Below are 17,150 nucleotides of genomic sequence, written 5' to 3'. Positions count from 1 at the left end.
ACTCTTCTTTCACACTGGTGGGGAATTGGTCTGTCAATATCTGTTAGCTGTAACAGACCCAGGAAAGGTGCCTGGCCCTGACCCAAGTGCCCAGGACTGTTTCACCGGCTTTTGCCAACCAGCTGTCCTCCAGGTGTGCTTGCACTACAACTCCCAGCCACCAACGTGAATCGATTAAAAATATATATAAATCCACTGCATTTATATCCCACCTTTTCCTCAGTGGGGCTCAAGGTACTGGCCCTCATTTAATCCCCACAACAGCCCTGTCAGATGGGAGAGGCCGAGAGTGAGTGATCAGCCCCCGGGGTCACCCAGGGAGCAGTCCCAAAATGCCAGGCTGGTGGAGGCTGAGACTCATCCACAGCCCCAGTAACAAACGCAGGAAGCTCTGTGATCAGAGGGAAGGACAGGGGGACTGAGCAGGATGCTGCAGTGCTGTCCCATGAGGACTAGGAACTTGGCCTTTGAAGTCTGCTCTGCTCGGGGACGCAGTGTTCTGTGCACCAGCCCAAACACAGCACCGGGTGCATGAATAGCAACCGCCAGTCCGGCTCGTGGAAGGCAAGTGTCCTCCTGAGTCCTGCGGTGTGGATCCCCCCGTGCCTTCAGGGGAAGATGAGGGCAGAAGCTGGGAAGAAAGGCTTAGCAGAAGCCAGAAGTTAGTGGGCTCTTCTTCCTTGGTGGTTTCTAAGCAGAGACCAGGTGGCTGTCTGTCAGGGGTGCTTTAGCTGGGATTGCGAGGCGGGACTAGATGGTCCTTGGGGTCACTTCCAACTCTGCAAGCCTATGATTCTGCAGAAACCCCAAATGCCCAAGCGGGTGGATCAAAGACCTTGATCAGTATGCAGCAGTAATGCCACACAAGCAGGCGGGCAGCAAGCTGTGTGTGTGCGCCCAAAGGACTCTGGAGCCCTGAATTCTAGCTTAGAATAAGCCCATCCCTGAAAAGCTGTGCAAGAGAGAGCCGTCATTCTGGCAAGGCGGCTCTCGCGGCGCAGGATTCTGACTCCTTCAAGAAGTTCTCGTCACAGACCAGACCGGTCTGTTTCCTTGGCTACAGTCTGATGCTCTCCCGAGTGGGGGGAGTCTCAAAGCTGGAGCGGGGGGGGGGAGTTTTTAAGCAGAGGTCAGACGGCCACCTGTTGGGGATTCTTGAGCTGTGCTCCCTGCATTGCAGTGGGCTGGGCTGGATGACCTTTGGGGGACCCTGCCAACTCTGCAGTTCTCAGTTGGAACTAGATGAGCCTTGGCATTGTGCTTGTGAGTTAACTGGGAGCTGCTTGTGGGGGGGGGGTGCCACTTGCTAAAGCTGGCTGGATCTCCTGCACTGGGTGGGGGTTAGGGTAGTAGGGGAGCCTTCCCCTCCTGCAGAAGAGAAAAACACTTTTGGTCAGAAGTGCCTGCCAGAGGGGCCTCCCCGTCGGCCGCCTGCTTGGCCCTGTGCTGGCGTCCTGAGCCAAGGGTGCCAGGGCCAAAAGAAATGCCCCCTGCCCGGGGGGCTTTTACTTATTTTCCCCTCCTAGTGGCATCTGCCCTTCCTTTCCTGCTCTCCCCCCGCCCCCAGCAGTCCTCCTCAATTCCACACTGGGGTTTTTTCTCCCCCCCGCCCCAGTCTATCTTTTTCCATCTCTCTGTCTCTCTTCGTAACAGTTTTTAATAATGTTTTAGTTAGTTCCAGCCCTTTTCCCTCAATGGATCCCATTGGAAAAAAACAAAAAGCATTTTGAAAGGAAACAGTTATACACTTCCCTTCCTTTGAAACTCTTGCTGGCACCTTTTCCAGCGCAGTAAACCATACAACATGGATTTTCAAGAGTTTCCAAACACAGACATGCTGGCGTTAAATTTATGAAAAAATGTTTTATTCGGCCGTGTGCTCCAGAAAGAGAGAGGAGCCTCGGAGCGGCTGGTCAGAGTTGAAACCCAAGCCCCCGGCTCGGAATCGGGCTCCCCCCAAACCTGCTAGGAGACGCAGCTGCCAACCCCAGGCAGCTTGCTGGGCCTTTCCCAGTCCCTCTGCAGCTTCTCCTCTCCCAGAAAGGAAAGCCGGGGGGGGGGGGGGAGAGGAAGAGGAAGAGGAGTCCCCCTTCGGCTACTGGCCCTGCGGCCGGCCCAAGAGAGACTCTGCCGCAAATCAGCACGTTGGGGTGGGGCTTTTAAGAGCAAATCTGCACTGAGATGAGTCTGCTCTGCAGGGCTTTCTGCTGGGAGGGGGGGCTATTAAAATTACACACACGCCCCAGGTAGTCCGGAGTCTGCGTCGGGTATAGACAATGCGGTGTACACAGGAAGTCCCAGAGGCACTTCCCATAGGAAGCTGCCGTATACCGAGTCAGGCCATTGGGTCATCTACCTAGTATTGCTTGCACTGACTGGCAGCTGTGACCCGCTGGGTTTGGGCTGGCAGGAGGCTCTCCCAGCCCCCCCTGGAGATGCTGCTGGGACTTTCTGAGATCCAGCCCTTTCCCACCAGCTTCCTGTTTAAATCGGCCCTTAAGCCAGAACCATGAGGGCTAGGATCTTGCTTTATTTTTAGGGGGAGGGCTGGGGGGGGGCACCTGCTTTGCATGCAGAAGGTCCCCAGCGGCATCTTTGAAGCCCAGGGTTGCTGCTTCCCGTGGCTGACCTCCATTTAGAACAGCTTCCTGGCTTCCTTTGAACGTCGATGTAGCAGCTTTTGTCAGTTTTGACTACAGTGGTACCTCAGGTTAAGTACTTAATTCATTCTGGAGGTCCGTTCTTAACCTGAAACTGTTCTTAACCTGAAGCACCACTTTAGCTAATGGGGCCTCCTGCTGCCGCCGCGCAGAGCACGATTTCTGTTCTCATCCTGAAGCAAAGTTCTTAACCCGAGGTACTATTTCTGGGTTAGCGGAGTCTGTAACATGAAGCGTCTGTAACCCGAGGCCCCACTGTATTTTTATGTCCGTCTTTGGCACTGAGCTGTTTTGCTGCTTCGCATCGCCGAAGGTGGCTTCCGAACGCCGTTTAAAATAGGCACAGAGTCCAGGAGAGGCGGAGGGTGCAGGGCATGTCGCCAGAAGAGTCTTGCCGGTAGGGCAGATGGGCTTGCGGGTGAGGAAGGAAGGACTGATGGACAGGAGCGGCAGCGGCCGCCCTTGCCCTGCAGGCTTTGATGACAGAGCTGCCCCTCTCCCTGGGCCCTCGCCTCTACCTCCTCGCCACCCCACCAGCCACACACAAAGGAGTCTCCACGGAAACTGGGTCTCCCTCCTGCACATTCACACACGGCTGTCAGGCTCCAGACAGCCTCTGGCGCAGGGCTGGGGGAATCCTGCCTGGCCTCTCCCACCCAGCGATGGCGTCTCAGCCTCCTGCCGGGTGAAGGGGTGCTCCCTTCTGGCTGCAGGTGATCCCAAGAAGCCTGCAGAGGCCGGCAGCTTTCTCTGCAGTTGGGCTGCCAGAGGAAGCCCCTGCGCTTTCCCCCTGGAAATGTGGGTGCTGCGCATCAGGAACTTGCCCCCCACCCCACTTCTAGCCATCCTGCAGTTAAACGTGGACGCACTTTGCTCAAATACGGGAGCTGTGTGGTTCCTCTTCTGAGCTGGCGAGGCGGCAAGGGCCCCAAATAGCACCTCCTTGGAGGAGGCCCCAAACGGCCCTAAAACACTGACCCCAAATCTCCAGCAGAATTCTATGAGTTGTGCAGCCCTGGGGGAGCAGAGGTCTCTGCTCTTTGCAGCTTGGCAGAATCTGCTGTTTCTGCCAGTCCTGGTGAGGGATGTTGCCATGGGAGACCCTACCCCAGACCCCAGCGGTTGTATTCCCTCCAGAGCAGTTTTGTGGGGTCAATAGCGGCAGGTGTGCACAGACACCAGTATGGCTCTGTTCTGTCTCTACTATTGGAGACGGCAAATGCCTCTGAATGGCAGTTGCTGGGAATCGCAGGTAGAGAGAGTTGCTGGTGCGCTGAGTTCTCGCATGTTGGCCACTGCGAGAACAGGATGCTAGACTAGATGGGCCCTCTTTGGCCTGGTTATGGACAAGTGTCATGCTAGCAGAACCTCCATGCCCAGGGACAGTCTACCTCTGAATGCCAGATGGTGGAGAACAACAACTGGAGAATTGCTGTAGTGCTCTGGTCCTGCTTGCAGGCTTCCCACTGAAGTATCTGGTTGACCACTGTGAGAACAGGAGGCTGCGCCAGGTGGACTATCGGCCTGACCCGGCAGGCGCTTGCTACGCTGCTGCGCCCTGGGCCTTGGAGGGTTGCCCCCGAGAGCTCCTGGTTCCTGGGTGTTTCTGTCCCTGCAGGGTCCCCCAGGTGGGGAGGCTCTCCGGAGAGGCAAGGGTGGGGGACTGCAAAGCCATCGTGCCCTCCCTGCTCACCCCATAGGAGGCACCCGCTCTGCCCCATGGTGGGGGCCTGTGGAAATGGCTTCTCCGCCTGTTGGTCATTAGGGGCCTTTTCAGGAAACTTCTGAGAATAACACGTTCTAAAAATGGGAGAACCGCTTTCCACGAATAGCTTCCGGGAAAAGGGCCGAGTTAATTTTAGCCACTACAGCGCCCTTTTCCGCTTTCAGGGGGGACGCGAGCTCGAGGCTGAAGACCCCGGTGTGTGTGTGTGTGTGCAAGGATGTAGCGCTGCTCAGTCACCTCGCAGAGGGGAAGCGGGTCTGGTCTTCCATGGATCCAAACCCAGAGGCCGTCCTCAGAGTCACTGCTCCCTCCTGCCGCCTGTTCCTATTGGCTCTCCAGGCCGAAGGGGACGAGCGTGTGGGGCTCCAGGGGTTGGACGTGGGGTTCAGGACCCTGGCCAGGGCAAGCCCCTCTTGCAGCCGGGCTTCCTGTGCGAGTCCCGCGCAGGCCCACGGCCCCGTCTGGGAATATGCCATTAATTTTTATACTTTCCCCTGTAAACCACCGACCCTTTTTATGATGTCAGGAGGGATTCCTTAATTCTGCAGCTGCTTCCTGGTTACGTCAGAGGAGAGCCTCCCGTCCTGGAGCCGAAAGAGAGCTATGCTCCCCGGCTTGGGGGCTGGGGGCTGGGGGGGGCAGAAACAAATGAAGTGTTGAGTATCTAATGGCTTCCATGGGGAGAGCCCCTCTGTTCTCTCTCCCCCACCCCTTGCTCCACACTTTCCACCAGGCCTCACCTTGTCCTTCTCTCCCCCTCCCTCCAAGAAAGAGTGATTTGCAAAGGAGGCTCTCAAAGGCCACACCTGCACCCCCCCCCCCCGTCCGTGAAACCATGCTGTCCTAGGACATGGGGGGGGGGTGTTTGTGCAAATCCAGCGCAGAAAACCGTGGCCCTTTTCCCAATCTCCTGATGCCCAGACAGAGAAGAGCTTTTGTCCTCTGATGCCCCAAAGGACTAGAAAGTTACAGGAGGGGAGATTCTGTGGATCCACCAGGATCCATTCTGTGTTTTTAATATTTTGTTTCTGAGCTGCCCAGAGTGTCTGGGACAACCCAGTCAGATGTGCAACGTATTAATAATAATAATATTATTATCATTCTATTCTAAGGCCAGTGATTCAGGCTGGCGAGGAAGGCTCTTAAAAATGAGGCCAAAAAAATGAGAGGCACAAATACAAGATGGGTGACACCTGGCTTGAGAGCAGTACATGTGAAAAGGATCTAGGAGTCTTGGTTGACCACAAACTTGACATGAGCCAAGAGTGTGACGCGACAGCTAAAAAAGCCAATGCAATTCTGGGCTGCATCAATAGGAGTATAGCATCTAGATCAAGGGAAGTAATAGTGCCACTGTATTCTGCTCTGGTCAGACCTCACCTGGAGTACTGTGTCCAGTTCTGGGCACCACAGTTTAAGAAGGACACTGACAAACTGGAACGTGTCCAGAGGAGGGCAACCAAAATGGTCAAAGGCCTGGAAACGATGCCTTATGAGGAACGGCTAAGGGAGCTGGGCATGTTTAGCCTGGAGAAGAGGAGGTTAAGGGGTGATATGATAGCCATGCTCAAATATATAAAAGGATGTCACATAGAGGAGGGAGAAAGGTTGTTTTCTGCTGCTCCAGAGAAGCGGACACGGAGCAATGGATCCAAACTACAAGAAAGAAGATTCCACCTAAACATTAGGAAGAACTTCCTGACAGTAAGAGCTGTTTGACAGTGGAATTTGCTGCCAAGGAGTGTGGTGGAGTCTCCGTCTTTGGAGGTCTTTAAGCAGAGGCTTGACAACCATATGTCAGGAGTGCTCTGATGGTGTCTCCTGCTTGGCAGGGGGTTGGACTCGATGGCCCTTGTGGTCTCTTCCAACTCTATGATTCTATGATAAGTAGACCCCCTCTGCTCTTGATAGATCAGGTACCTTCAACCTTTTCAGACCCAGGACCCACTTCTCACCCAGACATGCATTTGGGGACCCATTTATTGGTCTTATCCTGTATATTTGCTGGGTGGTGGTGCTCCTGTTGTGGCCCACCTCGAATCAGGCCCTGGCCCACCAGTTGGAAGACCTATTCAAGTCTTAATAGATTGAGAAGGGGCTCAGCTGAACTTCCAAGGATCCTGTCTTTCTCTCTCTCTTCCCTCCTCCCTCTAAGAGTAACTTAGCCAGGTGAACTTAGTGGGACTGGGAATCTTTGGTGAAGGCTTTTGCACACACGCGCGTACACACACACACACACACACACACACACACACACCATGCAGGCGCTATTTCCCTTTCCACTCCTCTTTCCCTCCCCTCTTTGGACAGTGGGGCTACAAGACTTTTGCATTCAATGGGTATTCCTGGCTCCAGCCAACGTGTGCGCATGCTGCTTGAGTCTGGCAGGAGACTGTCATTTGGGAGGAGGTGGGAGGGAGCCATGTGTCAGGCACACATTAAGCTAGGGCTTTGGAGGAATGCCCCCCAGCTGGGACTCTTCCTCCTCCCCACCCCCCAACATCCCACCCCAGAGATTTGCATTCCTGTCTGGTTGACATACCAGCCTCCCCCCCCCCCCCCGCCGCCCCATCCCTCTGCATCCCAGTGGGGGCTTAGAAGCATCCACAGGCCCTCCTGGGTGCTTGCCTCCTCTCTGACTGCCCACTTCCTGCAAGAAGGCCAGCCGTGGGGCTGGGAAGGGGGGAGGTGGAGGGTGCGGTGCCAGGACTGTCTGGCTGAGGGTGACTCAGAAGGCAACAACTCAGCGAGTGTCTGAGCGGCAGTGATAAGGGAAGAGGCAAATGATGATCGCCTCCAGGTGGTGTCAGCTGGGAGGGAGATGGGGGGGGGGGAGCCAGCCCCACAGCCTTCCTGCCAGCCAGCTGGTGGAGAGGGGTCTGGTGGTGGTGGCGGCTGCAGAGTCAGTCGATGAGACATCAAGAGGTTGCCTCCTGGGGTGGCTTCCCCAGCCTGGCTGGCCATCCGGACACATCCACTTTTGGCTTTGGGGAGCAGAGTGCTGCTGCTGCCTTCTGCTCTCAAAGGCCAAGCTCTCTGGCGTAACATCTGGAAAGGTGTGTCTCATTCAGCCTGGCCAGTGGCCCATCTAGGCCACCATCCTCTTTTTAAGGGGGCCAAGCGGATGCTTCTTCCGGGAAGCCCAAAAGCAGAATCCGAGCAAAAGAGCTCTCTCCCCTCTTTGTTGCTAGGTTAAGGTTTTTCTGCCTTGGCAAATGGTCTGGTGCAATTCTGGACCCTGCACAGCCCACCAAGACTGGCCTCCCTTGGCCTGAAATCAGGGTCTCTCTTAACACCCACGTCCTGTGTGTTTCGTCAGGTAGATGACGATGATGCCTCTTGCGTTGGGAACTCTCCTCTTTGGACTGTGGATAAGAACCGAAGAAGAGCCTGCTGGATGAGGCCTGTGGCTCATCTGGTCCAGCATCCTCTTCTCACGGTGGCCAATGAGATGCCCCAAGGCAACCCCATAAGCAGGACAGAGCCATTGTGCCTCGTAGTCCTCCGTGGATTTGTCCAACCCTGTTTTAAAGCCATTTCGCTTGGTGGCCCTCCCTGCCTCCCGTGGGAGCAAGTTCCATAGGTTAACTGCGCAGTTGTCTCCATCTGGGGCCATTTGGCCCCTTCTGCCTTGGCATTAGCCCTGCTGCCGCTCTCGCTCCTTCCACTGGCTCCCCTGACCTGGCAGTGGCCTTCACGTAGCTCCCTCGTCTTGCTTTGCTGCTCCCATCCGGGCATTGAGGAGGAAGCTGGCACTGTCGGTGGCATTTCTGCTTTCTCCTGCTTCTTCTTCCCAGGCTCTTCCTCTGGCTCCCTCCTCCATGGCCACCTCCTTCCTCTCTCGCTGCCCTTCAGGCCTGGCCGATGGTGTCCAGCACACCCTGGCGGGGAGCGCTGGGTGTTTATCACTTTTCCTGGAGATTATCTGTTTTAAGCACTCCTTGACAGTTACAATAACAAGGGCCGCGCTCTCGGTTTCCCAGCACAGAAAAAGGGGACACTCTCCCGCCGCTGAAAGATGTATAGCGCTAATTGGAAAGGCATAACATCCGGCCACATGGCAGCCCCTCTCCGCTTCCTGAGCCTCGACAACTTTGACGACAGTTGGTTTATGTTTTCCACGAATATTTTGTTCTCTGGGAAACGAAAGCTGCCTTCCTAGCCAAGCAGGAGGCAGCTCCCAGGTAGACGGACACCAGGGCGGGCGTGTGAGTGCCAGAGCATCCCCTGTGCTCTGGAGAGCAGCCTGGCCGGGGCGAACCTGGGAGAGGAGCGCCCACAAGGCCCCCTCTGCCACTTGAGAATGTAAGGAGAGCCTGCTGGATCAGGCCAAAGGGGGCCCGTCTAGTCCAGCCTCCTCTTCTCCCGGCGGCTGAACAGATGCCTATGGGAAACCTGCAAGCAGGGTTTGAGCCCAAGAGCAACACTCCTCGCTCCTGTGGCTTCAGACCGTGGAGCCAGAGTGCAGCTAGCATGGCTAGTAGCCATCCATAGCCCTCTCCTCCCCGAATTTGTTTAATCCTCTTTCAAAAGTCACCTGCGAGGAGTGAAGCTACAGGGACCCAGACAGAGTGCCTTCTCGGTAGTGGCACCCGCCCTGTGGAACGCCCCCCCATCAGGTGTCAAGGAGATAAGTAACTATACAATCTTTGGAAGACATCTGAAGGAAGCCCTGGAAAGGGAAGGCTTTTAATGTTTGATGTTTCGTTGTGTTCTTATATCTGCTGGAAGCTGCACAGAGTGGCTGGGGAAACCCAGTCAGATGGGCGATGTATTATTATTTTTTTATTTACTTACTTACTTACTTACTTACAATTACTATTACTGTTATCATCAGCATCCAAGTGGGTGGCTGTCACTGCCTCCTGGTAGAGCGAGTTCCACCATTTAACTCCATTCTGCGTGAAGAAGGACTATCCTTTGATTTGTTGCCCCTTCTTGGGCTCTCTTCTTGGGTCACCTGGTTGTCTCCTCTTGCCATCTTGGCACCCCAGAGAGACCAGCTCTATGGGTGCTAGAAGAATGTCCTCACAGCTGCCCCTCTGCCCAGCTGATCTCAGGCTGCTTCTGGACCCTGCAACCCCCTAGGCCTGGCAAGTGGGACCTGCAGTGCTAGGCGAGGGGAAGTGTAAAGTTGTGCAGTAGTTAGAGCAACAGACTAGGACCTGGGGGAGACCAGGGGTCCAAGCCTCACTTGGCCATGAAGCCCACGGGGAGACCTTGCTCCCGTCCCTGTCCCTCAGCCTAACCTGCCTTGCGGGGTTGTTGTGGGGATTAAATGGGGGGGGGGGAGCCATGGAAGCCACCTTGAACTCTGTGGAGGGAAAGTGGGATATAAATGTAGAGTAATAAATAAATAGGGGACGCAGGTGGCGCTGTGGTCTAAACTACTGAGCCTAGGGCTTGCTGATCGGAAGGTTAGTGGTTCGAATCCCTGCAACGGGGTGATCTCCCATTATTTGGCCCCAGCTTCTGGCAACCAAGCAGTTCAAAAGCACATCAAAGTGCAAGTAGATAAATAGGTACCGCTCCGGTAGGACGGTAAACGGCGTTTCCATGTGCTGCTCTGGTTTCGCCAGAAGCGGCTTAGTCATGCTGGCCACATGACCCGGAAAAACTGTCTGCGGACAAAATGTCGGCTCCCTTGGCCAGTAAAGGGCGATGAGCGCCGCAACCCCAGAGTCGTTCGCGACTGGACTTAACTGTCAGGGGTCCTTTACTTTTTAAATAAATAAATATTCAGAGTTGTGCTACAAATGAGCCTCACTTTAGAACACTGGACAAGAGGTTGTTGTCGGACTACAGCTCCCATCATCTCCGCCTGTTGGGAGCAAGCAATGTCTGGTTCCCCCGCCTCACTTTATTGGGATATTATTGGTGAGCTTTAGTGCCTAAGGGAAATAAATGGCAGCCACCCACCCAGCTTGGCTTCCCTGGCCGCCCCTTCAGTTCGTAGGCGTGAGAAATTCAGGCGCCACCTTTAGAATCGCTTAGCAAAGGAGAAGAGATTTCTGGGCTGAGCAGCAGCTTCAGAGCAAAGCCCCCCCCCCCCCTGCATCGCTCTGCGGGGGTCCTGCGATTCCCGCACAAAACTGCAGGGTCAGTGGAATCTGAACACCCAAGTTCAGTTTCCTCAGAGCGAGTGCGAGAGAGAAAGCAGCAAGTGCCTAGACCCTGTTGCTGCGAAGTGAGACTGGTCGGCCTAAAACCTGGTGGGTCTTAGAAGACTCCGTGGGTTTCCAGCCGTTAAGGACCTGCGTAGCTGAGCCCTGCCTGGCTCTCAGTGACAAACTGTCAGGTGCCACAAGAAAGCTGCAGAGATAGCGCAGGATAGTACGCACCCCTGAAATGATCTCCTTCAGCTTCTGCCTTCCGGAAGAAGGTATAGGGTTATAAAGACCAGGACTAGCCGCCTGAGAAACAGTTTCCACCCAAATGCAATTCTGGTTCTAAATGCAGTATAAAGAGTCTCTATAGTATATTGTATTTTAAAATGGGGTTTCAGAGTTTTTAGGGATTTTTGAATGTCTTATGTAGATTTTTCAATTTCATTGTTCTGTATGGGACAATGACAATAAAGACATCGTATCGTAAACAGGACAGATCACGCTGCCTGCTGCGCCTTTTGTAAAGTTGCCTATCGCTCCACTGTGCATTTGGACACCTCCAAAGATACTGCTGGGCTGCCTCTCTTGCCCTCCACTCACGGCTTCAGAGTCATGGCATCCTCCCCCCATCACCTCTGTCAGCTTCTGGGGGACGGAGCGGAGTGATTCCCTGCCCTCCTCCCTCCAGAAGTGCCTAAGCTGCCTGGCATCTGCGTTGGTCAAGTCCAGCAGTAGAGGAGCTGCCCCTCCCGCCTCGGCAGCTGTGACTTGAGACGGAGCCAGGCTGCGCCGCTAATTATCCCTCTGACACTCTGCAGAGCTCCTCTTGGCACGAGGGGAAGGGGCCAGGCTGAGTGGCCGCCCTTCCCCGCTGGCGCACCAGGGCCTGGGTGGCAAAGCGGGATGGGTCAGTCTATTAAGACTCTCTGCCTTTGCACCAGGCTCTCCATGGCAGCCCAGACTGGCCTCTGTCAGATTTGCAGAGGTGCATGGAGGAGAGGGGGCAGCAGTGGTCACCAGTTGTCCTTTAAAAGACGACAAATTGATAGCTATTAACCACAATGGCTCGGCTCGGCCTTCACGGTCAGAGACAGCCGTGCTTCTGGGTGCTAGTTGCTGGAAACCGCAGGAGGGGAGAGGGCTCTTGGGCTCAGGTCCAGCTTGCAGGTTTTGCGTTCAGGATGCTGGACCTGTGGCCTGATCCAGCAGGATCTCCTTATGTTTGAGAGCCTCAGATGAGCCCTCCTGTCCAGGTCAGGCAATGCCACCCCGCTCCTAGCCCACATCATTGCTCTGCATCCCTGCAACCAGAGCGTGCTTGGTGGCAATGGTGGTGTTTCTGGCGCCAACTCTCCAGGGCTCCCTTGGTGGATCAGTCAGGCGTGAGGCTCATAGAAACACGGAATGGTAGAGTTGGAAGGGAACCCAGGGGTCATCTCACCCAACCCCTGGCAACACAGGAATCTCAACTAAGCATCCCTGGCAGATGGCCATCCAACCTCTGCTTAAAAACCTCCAAGGAAAGAGAGTTTGCCGCCTTCTGAGGTGGTCTGTTCGACTGTTGAACAGCTCTTCCTAATGTTGGGTCAGAATATCCTTCCTTGTCATTTGGATCCATTGGTTTGTGCCCTCTCCCCTTGCTCCCTCCTGCATGTGATATATTTGAAGGTGACTCTTATCTCTCCTCTCGAGCTCCTCTTCTCCATGCTCAACATCCCCTCTTCCCTCAACCGTTCCTCATAAGGCTTGGTTTCCAGACTGCCCCCTGGACAAGCACTTCTGTCGCTGCTGCTTTGGTGGGGTTTTGTCCGAGGTTTCATCATGGGAGGGCGCTGACGGTGTTTCCTTTCGTTTCCCCTCTTCCCTGCAGAGTGCCTCTCTGAAGACTGTCGCTCGGTGATCCAGGAGCAGGCCACAGCCCTGGGGCTCTCCATGTTCGCCATGCTGGTCAAGCGCTGCACTGCTCTGCTGCGGGACGTCTCCCCAGGTGAGCAGAAGCAGGCATATATTTCCCTTGCCAAGGAGGGCTGCTTTTTCCTCGTTTCCCTCCCTCAACACGCCTCTGAGGAGACCCACGGGAAATCAGGCTAGATTCAGGGAACCCAGGACTCTTGCTAATGGAACAGGGCTTCCCCAGCATCTGCCTTGGAGGGTCAGGAGAGCTCAGGGGGAGGGCAGGAGACCCCAGGTTCACTCCTGGGAGAGCATCGAGCTGGGAAAGATTCCCTGTCAGAACCCAGGAGAGCCCCTGCCAGTCAGTGCAGGAAGTACTAGGCCAGGTGGATCAACAGTGTGACTCGGTAGAAGGCATCTTCCTCTGCTCCCATTTAAGCTGTCCCTGTATTTAGAAACATGAGGCTTGAATCGACTTCTTTTCGGAGGAAAGGACCATAGCAGGTGGAGACCCTGCTTTGCATGCAGACAGTCTCAGCCTCAGTCCCCAGAGGCATCTCCAGGTAGGGTGGGGAGAGACTCCCTCTCTGAAGCCCTGGAGAGCCATTGCTGCCAGTCAGAGTAGACAGCGCTGCATCAGAGGGACCCAAGGCAGCTTGCAGTCTTCCTAGAGTGGGACCTGCCCAATCCTCCTCTTCCTCCTCCTGGTGTTCAGGGTGGGGACCAACTAGCAGGGACCCTCTTCCCCCCATTTTGGCACCGGGAAGCCTTAAATTTACATTTTTTTAAATATAAAAGTTCCCAACCCATATGGCTGTGAAGAAGCCTAATGGACTGGCAGAAGGCAGATGGTGGAGAGGAGGAGAATTGCTGTTCATTGGCGGGGCAGAGGCTTCAGCGCTCTACCTCTCCCTGCGACCGGCTGAGGCAGAATCCACTGGGTGAAACTAAGAAAAGACGCAGCACGTGTGCCTGATTTTACGCTGTCTGTGGAATTTCGCAGCTCTTAGCGCCCGGATTTGGAGTTGACGCTCAGCCTCTATTTAGGAACTGTTTTCTGGCCATGCTCGTGGGAAGCTCCCTTACGCCAGGGGGCTTTCTCCAGCCGACTCCATATTGTCTTCTCTAATGGGCAGCAGCTCTCCGGGGCTTTGGGGCAGGGACCTCTCCCAGCCCTGCCTGGAGGGGCAGTTGGGGACTGAACCTGGGACCATCTCCATACAAAGCAGGTGCCCTCTGCCCACCTGGTGGATAGCCCAGTTCCTTTGTCCCTGTCCTTTGTGGGGCCCTTCTGCCGTTCCCCCTCCCCTTTCAGCTGCAGTCACAGCTGCATCAAGGAAACCCAGAGCATCCTTAGACTGTCCTTGGGATGGTTTCTGCAAGTTGAGAGAGGAAGGAGCAAGGCCAGGCTGAAGCTCTGAAGGGCAGAGACCAGCAGAAGAGAGCCTGGCGCTGGATCAGCCCCAAGGATTCTGGCCTTGCAGTGGCCACCAGCAGCCGCAACTCTCCTAATCACATAATTGTGTGGAGTTGGAAGGCACCCCAGGGGTCATCTAGTCCAACCCGCTGCAATGCAGGAATCTCAACTAAAGCACCCAAAGACAGAGGGCCATCCAACCTCTGCTTAAAAACCTCCAAGAAAGGAGAGACCTTGACCTCCCAAGGGAGTCCGTTCCACGGTCAAACCTTCCTAGCAACTGATATTCAGAGGCATGTACTTCCTTGGACTGCGGAGGCAGAGCCATCCTGCCTAGTAGCCACCGATAGCCTTGTCCTGAATTTGCCTCGTCCTCTCTTTAAGCCGATCCATCTAGGTTGGTGTCCAGGAGGGAGTTCCATAGTTTCGTGAGAGGAAGCCCTCTCTTTTACCTGCCCTGAATCTCCCAGCAACGATTCTGTCCCTGGTTCAGATCTCGCTCCTTCCCAGAGGATTTTCAGAGGGCCAAGAGAGGGGGGGGTGGCAGAGGAGCAGGCGAGGGGCGTCTTGAGAGGAGCTGCCCGGCCCACTCTGCGTTTCTTTCTCTCTCAGCAGCTGCTCAGGGCCAGGAAGGCTCTGAGGACGATGACATCAAAGTCTCCTCCTTGCCGCAGGACCTGAAGGAACTGCTGCCCAGCATCAAGGTCTGGTCGGATTGGATGCTGGGCCACTCGGACACCTGGAACCCCCCGCCCAGCACCCTGGAGCTGCCCAGATCGTACGTCAGCACCCTTGGGGGGCTATGCGCCCCTTTCTCCTCTCTCCTCTCCTCACCCAGGCAGGGACTTGCCCTCTGCCCTCTGCCCTCTGCCATGTATGCGGGTGGCTGTAAGTCACTAAGCACCTTCTTCGGCCTCCGTTTATCTTACCTATGACCTTTGCTTGCTGCCATTCCTCCAAGGAGCCCTGGGTGGGGCTTATGCTCTCCCCAATTCTGTCCCCCCCCCCCCCAGCAACTCTGCAAGGCAGATTGAGCTGAGAGTCAGTGGGTGGCCCAAGACTACCCAATGAGCTTAACAGTGGGTGGGGATTTGAACCCAGATCTCCTCAGTCTTACTTTGGCATGTCACCCTGGAAGTTCTGGGCTACAACTCCCACCGCCTTTCCATCGGCCACAGTGCTTGGAGCAGATGGAGGCTGGCAGATCCTGGCATCATCCAGAGGGCGCCCACTAACTGAATTATGAATTAATCCTTTATCAGAACAGCCTGGTTGCCGGATCAGGCCAAAGGGGGCCCATCTAGTCCAGCATCCTGAGCTCACAGTGGCCAAACACCCCTAAGAATCTGGGAGTCTAGATAGACTGCCTCTGGAGCTGGAGGTTCCATATCCTGTCCTCACAGCCGCCAATCAGATGCCCCAATGGAAAGAAGCCGGAAGCAAGCAGGACCTGGGGGCGTGTGCTGTTTTGATCCAGCCCCACCCTTTTGCCCCCATTTCCCTGAGCTGCGACCCCCTGGGCAGCTCCATGCACATTTTGCTTGCATCTTTCTGAGCCACTCTTGCCCTAGGCTCTTGGTGGGCCCAGAGGCCTTTCTCCCAGCATGCTCTTCCCCTTCCGCCCTTCCCTGCAGGCCTTTGTGCCCGGATCCGGATCCCCTCGGTCTCTTTCCCCTCCTCCCCAGTCCTATTAATCTGTCAGAGCCAGGGCTGAGGGTGATGATGGGGAAGACGAGGCTCCCAGGAGCGGGGGGGGGGGGGGCTCCATCCTGCAAAGAGGCTGCAGCTCAAAGATGGCTCCCCAGCACTCCTGATGCACAGGGGCAGGAGGAGGCAGGATGTCCGTCCATCTCCAGCCTCTTCCCTCGTTTATGGCTACTACTCTCTCTCTCTTTTTTTGCTTCATTTTGGCCGAGGAAATGGAAATCTCACACAGGAAGTGCCGGGCCCCATTTTGGGGGAGCGGGAAAAAGAGTCTGTTTTCTGTTTGCTGGCTGCTTGGGGCCGGCTGGCTGGCTGGCTGGTGGGGGGCGCTTGCCTGTCTATGTGAACTGTTGCCCATCTTTGGACAGCAGCTCAGACCCCCAGAGAGGGCACTCACAGGAGCCCCCCTCCTGCCAGTCCCGACTCCTTTCCCAGTGGGGTTCCACTCCTCCTCTTCCTCTTCCAGCCTCGCTGCTCTCCCTTCAACACAGTAGGATCCCTGGTCACTAAAAAGGGCCATAGCTCAGTGGTGGAGCTTCCCTTGCAAGCAGAAGGTCCCTGGTTCAATCCTTGCTGGAATCCGCAAGTGGGGCTAAGGACACCCCTCTGCCTCTTTGCTTGACGCCCTACAGAGCTGCTGCCAGTCAGTGTAGACAGTACTGAGTAGACCAGTGGTGCGGCTCCATATAAGGCAGCTCCCTATGTGCCTAATCATATAATTGTAGAGTCGAAAGGGATCCCAACCGTCATCTAGCCCCATGACCTGCAATGCAGGAAACAGCATTGTTTGGGGCAGTGTGTTAGCCTGTGCCTGACCTCTTTGGGGCAAGGGGGGCACCAGCCCCACGAGGGAATCCCAATTTTTTCAAAGCGTGGAACTTGAGGCTTGCCTCCCCGTGACTTTGCGGCAGGGGCAGATCCCAGAGACACCTCCTCCCTTCTGGCCCCCGCTTCTCCACACATGGCCAATGGGTGGTGGAGGGCCCCTCGTCCTGTCTCCTCTCAGGGAGGCCCCCAGGACACTGACAGGCTGTCCTCCTCACTTTGCTCAGGAGCGCAGGTGGGAGGAGCCCCATCCAGGTGGTGAAGCTAATGGACTTAGGCGAGTGGCAGGACCACTGGCCATGCGTCAGCCTCATGGGGGTGGACAGGGCTGGGCTTCACGTCCCAGGACTTGTTTGCGGGGCTTTTCTGGTAAAGGAAGCTCCAGTTGAGCACAGGATTGGCGCTCCCCCTGCCAAAATCTGCCAGGGCGTGACTTATGACACCTTACGCATGTGCGCGCACACACACACATACCCCGAAACATCCAGGCTCCCAAACAACTTGGACGCAAACAACTTGTCTTTGCTGGCCGGGGGGAGTCTGAACATACACACTCCTTTTCTGATGCGCAGAAACAGGGCCCTAAAGGAGGATCAGGGCCCCGCTACCCTCCAGCCGCTGCCCCCCAGGCCCAAGCCGTGGCAACCTCTGTCGTTTCCACCCCGGTACCCCTCTTTCCTGCCCCCTGTCAGGCAGGCGGCCTGTTTCCCAGGGAGCCAGCGCAGGCTCCGAGGCCGGCTAAACTCAGCCCAGCTGCGGCAGTTGGTTTATTGCTTTCAGCTGGTACTTGAACCCGGGTCCTGGGCTTTGGAGCCCTT

At 55.7% G+C, this 17,150-nt stretch overlaps 1 protein-coding gene across 5 annotated transcripts in view; it reads left to right on the top strand.

Moving 5' to 3' along the window:
- Positions 1 to 17,150, top strand: part of SMG6 (SMG6 nonsense mediated mRNA decay factor) — a 95,645-nt gene that overhangs the window by 39,259 nt on the left and 39,236 nt on the right. For 4 of the 5 annotated variants that reach the window (XM_028707981.2, XM_028707979.2, XM_028707983.2 and 1 more), the window contains exons 11-12: positions 12,364 to 12,480; positions 14,416 to 14,581. In XM_028707981.2, the coding sequence (XP_028563814.2) occupies positions 12,364 to 12,480; positions 14,416 to 14,581 (283 nt within the window). The remainder of the gene's footprint in view (positions 1 to 12,363; positions 12,481 to 14,415; positions 14,582 to 17,150) is intronic. The other variant, XM_028707980.2, reaches the window with a different exon arrangement.

The sequence above is a fragment of the Podarcis muralis genome, chromosome 15 (genome assembly GCF_964188315.1).
Source record: "Podarcis muralis chromosome 15, rPodMur119.hap1.1, whole genome shotgun sequence".
NCBI lineage: Eukaryota > Metazoa > Chordata > Lepidosauria > Squamata > Lacertidae > Podarcis > Podarcis muralis.
This window is presented reverse-complemented; position numbering and strand designations above follow the sequence as displayed.